General features: G+C 32.5%; 1 protein-coding gene across 1 annotated transcript; it reads left to right on the forward strand.

Moving 5' to 3' along the window:
* Positions 1-523: 523 nt before the first annotated feature.
* LOC102602723 (uncharacterized) lies at positions 524-2,886 on the forward strand. The gene has a single exon (XM_006348648.2). The coding sequence runs from the start codon at positions 1,036-1,038 to the stop codon at positions 2,623-2,625; it is 1,590 nt and encodes a 529-aa protein (XP_006348710.1). The 5' UTR covers positions 524-1,035; the 3' UTR covers positions 2,626-2,886.
* The last annotated feature ends 1,474 nt before the right edge of the window (positions 2,887-4,360 follow it).

Raw genomic sequence — 4,360 nt, forward strand, 5'->3', positions numbered from 1 at the left:
AACTTTACTAATAATTTGATTATTATTATTATATTTAGTTTGATACTAACAAGTAGTATAAGAAAAAAAATAAACAAACTCACTTAATTTGCAAAAATGTACAAATAATTTTATAGAGTTTGGATAAATAAATAAAAAACTTTAAACACTTATTTTTAAGTTAAAATAACAAAAATTAGTCAAAAATCATAAATTAAAATTTTCAATTTATAATTTTGAGTTATTTTACTCTTATAAGTTAGTATAATAAGTTCATCCAAACACACTCAGTTAAAACTAAAACAAACACATTATGATGTCATTAACTCATTTATATTATGATGTCATTAACTCATTTATATAAGTTTCTAATAGGAAGAATTAAATTCTAAAATAGTATTTTTTTTTAAAGTCTTTCTTTATTAAATATCAATAAATCAAATGGATCTTGACCGTTTAATTTTGTTAAAGAACGAATAATCCTCTAAAGATTACACGTTTACCCTTTTTTGTGTTTTTTTTTGGCTTATTTCTCACAATTTTTGCTTTTATGCATGGAATTCTCCTTCAACTATATATTAACACACAAATAAAGTGAAAGAAAAGGAGAAAAAGAAAGAGTCTTTGGCTTGTTCTATGGCTATTTCAGTTCAAAGATTTGATTTTTTTGATCTTTTTTTTGGTTTTTTCATATGCGATTCTTGAAAAAATGAACATTTGAGCAAAAGGGTGTTCTTCTTTTGATGTGTTTTGAGTGTTTTTGTGTGTGACAGACTGAGATTACATAGATATGGTATTCAAAGATTCATTCTTTTTGCTGTGGGTCTGTTTTTTTACTTCCCAAAAAAAAGTGCCCACATCTGACTAGTTTTAATAATTGCTAATCTGTGTCCCAACCCTAGTAAGGCCAAGTTTTGAGCTTTTTCCAAGTTTTGTTTTTTATTTGATCTGGGGTTTTGGATTTTTGGATTTTTGGGTGTTTGTTGAAACGTGTCATTGTGGGTATATATGATTTGAGCTATCAGGATTGTTTACTTTGCTGAAATTTTAACTGAAATGGAAGACGATCAAGATTTGAAGTTTGTATGTAAGTTGTGTGACAAAAAATTCCTTTGTGGGAAGTCATTAGGGGGTCATATGAGATCTCATGTAGTTGAGGAAAATGGTGAAGGAAATGCTGAAAAGTTTGAATCTTGGGGTAGTAGAGAAAATCCCCATCAATCAAAATTTGATGTTGGTGGTCATTCTGGTTATGGACTTAGAGAAAATCCCAAGAAAACTTGGAGAGCTGTTGATTCAACTTTTTCACCTTTGCCTCCTCAAGAAAGAGTTTGTCAGCAATGTGGCAAAGTGTTTCAGTCAATGAAAGCTTTGTGTGGTCATATGGCTAGTCATTCAGAGAAGTTAGTGATGGATAGTCATTCAGATACTGAAACTGATGATGATGTTGAAGAGGAGGAGGAGACAAAGATGAAGACCAGATCATTAAAGACTAAGAGGTACAAGAGACTTGTAGTTAAGTCTTCTAATTACTGTTTAGTGAATAATAATAATAGTGTTGTTAATTATGGTTCATCATCTGTTTCTGAGATTGATGAACTAGATCAAGAGGAAGTTGTAGCAAAGTGTTTAATGATGTTGTCTAGGGATACAGGGAATTGGAATGGTGTTAATTCAGTTGTTGAGTCTTCTGATAACAATTCTGTTGTTTTGGAGACAAAATCATCCTCTACTGACATGAAATTTGGTAGAAAGGATAGGCTGAAATGTGTTTATAATCAAAACGAAACACCGGGAACTAAGAAACTTAGTGGTTTAGATGTTGATCAAGCTGAATCTGAGAGCTCTGATTCTGGATACTTTTTAGATGACAATACTATAGTTGAATCGGATATATCTGTCGATGGATTCCATAGAAATGGGAATAGTAAATGGAGCACTTCTCAAATGAGCCATGCTGTTTGGTGTGATGAGTCTGGGGTTGATAAGGGGAAGGGGTTAAACAGAACCAAGAAATATCCAACAGAGTCAAGGAAGGATTTAACCGTGGAATGTGAATATGATGATTACGCGATAGCTTCATATATGGAAAAATGTGAACCAAGAAAGAGAATGAAGGATAGTTCTTATCATCCAGAATTAGGGAATAAATCCGTTAAGAAGATAAAGATCAGTCCTAAAAGTTCCGAAGGATGCAATACTATTCAAAAGAAGAAGTATGAGTGTTTGAACTGCAAGAAGAGTTTTAACTCTTATCAGGCTCTTGGTGGACATAGACCGTGTCATAAAAAGGCCAACGCCTATCTCGAGTCAATAAATGGAACTGGTGAAAGTAGTGTCGATGACAAGAATAGAGAGACATTTAGCAGTAGAACACCAGCTTCTACTGCTAAAGATCTGTCTTACAATCCTGAGAAAACGATTAAGCCTAAGAAATCCCAAAGGCATGAATGCCCATTTTGTGACCGTGTTTTCAAGTCTGGTCAAGCTTTAGGTGGCCACAAAAGATCTCATTTTATTGTTGGAACTGAACAGAACATGAATCGATCTTCAGCAGTCAAGAAAGTCGATGATTTACTTGATCTTAATCTCCCTGCTCCTCTTGATGATGACGATGATGAACATGCACACCTTGTGTCTTGGTAGTTGGTGATAAACAAGGTTACAAGATGCTCGAGCATTTGGCAACGAGCTCGTTTCCAGATGGACAGAGACAATGCTAGAATGTATAGGCAACTTGGCAGGCAGAGTTGCTTCATTGTTTTGATACCATAGAGATAGTAGTTTTCATTCTTGCTGATCAGTTGAAAGAACCTCACATTTCAGTCTGATTTTTGGCATATCCAAAGCATATGCTTAAATTTTAGTTGGTTAAAAATATTCATTTCTTTAGCTTTGAGACATTCAAATTATATCTGTCTTTTCTTGTTAATTAGCTTATTTGAAAAGCCTAGTGATATCTTTGGTTTTGCCATTTGAAGAAGCTTATCTCTATTGTGTACTTCTTTGATGAAATTGTCATTCCCAAAGTTACAAATTGAAGCAAATTCACCATCTTCACTTAAGATGCTATCATATCACAACACTAATACACCAAATCCCATCCGAAGTTAAGCAAGCTTAGATAAGAGTAGTACTAGGATGCACGACCCCTAGAAAGTTCTCGCGTTGCATCCCTCCTTCAACACTTGTGGGATTATATTGGTTACGTTGTTGTTGTTGTTACACCGACTTCACTTATAGCAGGTGCAAGTAGCAATGTTCAACTACACTAACACAAGATTTATGATTGTTTTTAGTTTGAAGTGGAAACAAGTAATAATAATAGTCAACTACTATAACATAAAACTTAGTAAAATTCTACTTTTGTTGTTTAACATCTTAATTTTTGGAACACTCCCTTTACTATTTGAGTTAATTTTACGTATGGTCAGTGAACTTAAATTAAAGTAACAAATCCATTTTTAACTCGTCAAATTTCTGACATCAGATTATGACATGTAACTCATCAAGTGTACCTATTCTCTTTCTAGTAAAAAAAATAATAAAAAATTATTGGTTGAGAAAGATTTAAGGAGCACAAAAGTAGGAAATGGAGGTAAATGCATAATTTGTGGTTGTCCACTAATTTTTACTGGAAAATTAATAGATCTCATCAAAAGTTAAGAAAAAGAAGAAGAAGAACTTCAAATATTAGCCAAAAAATAGGCTAATTGTTTTTATTTGTATGCAGTCACGCGAAGTTAGGAGTTTCGCGTGACTGCATTAAGTTTGGTAATTATTTAGATGCTTTGTATAAAATTCAACTCACCAAGTATGGTGTTTGATTATAGTTCTACAATCCTATATAAATAGAATACACGGAAGTTATGAGTTAATTTATATATTATTTTATATAAGATAAAAAATAAACAATTAATCTCTACGTTATTAGTACCCACATAATTCTAACCAGCAACCAAACTATTTTTTGGTTCCTTTGTTCTGCAAAATCAGTTGGGCCTTTTGTACCAAAAGGAAAAAAGAGCCCACTAAGTTCTTTTATGTTTGTCTGATGGATCAACTAACGGCCCAATGAAGTAGTCACAAGTTTGAGTCTCGTGAGGTTGTTTGATTGGAAAACAAGTTATTTTAGAGCTGTAATAACGAAATTATAGTACGAGGATTATATAATAATGAAGTTAATTAGTGATATATTGTTATTGAGAGATGTTTGGTTCATTGCTTCTCTGATTCATATGAAATTAATACGATTTGAAAAAAAAACCTATTTCCTTTATTAATATAGATAGATGAGCTCCTTGATGAGTGGATGCACACTCGAAGGGAAAAAAGAAACATTAGATGCATAATATAGTAGAAAATATGACAAGACAAATAA

This window comes from Solanum tuberosum, unplaced genomic scaffold, assembly GCF_000226075.1.
Source record: "Solanum tuberosum cultivar DM 1-3 516 R44 unplaced genomic scaffold, SolTub_3.0 scf00103, whole genome shotgun sequence".
In the NCBI taxonomy this organism is placed as follows: Eukaryota; Viridiplantae; Streptophyta; class Magnoliopsida; order Solanales; family Solanaceae; genus Solanum; species Solanum tuberosum.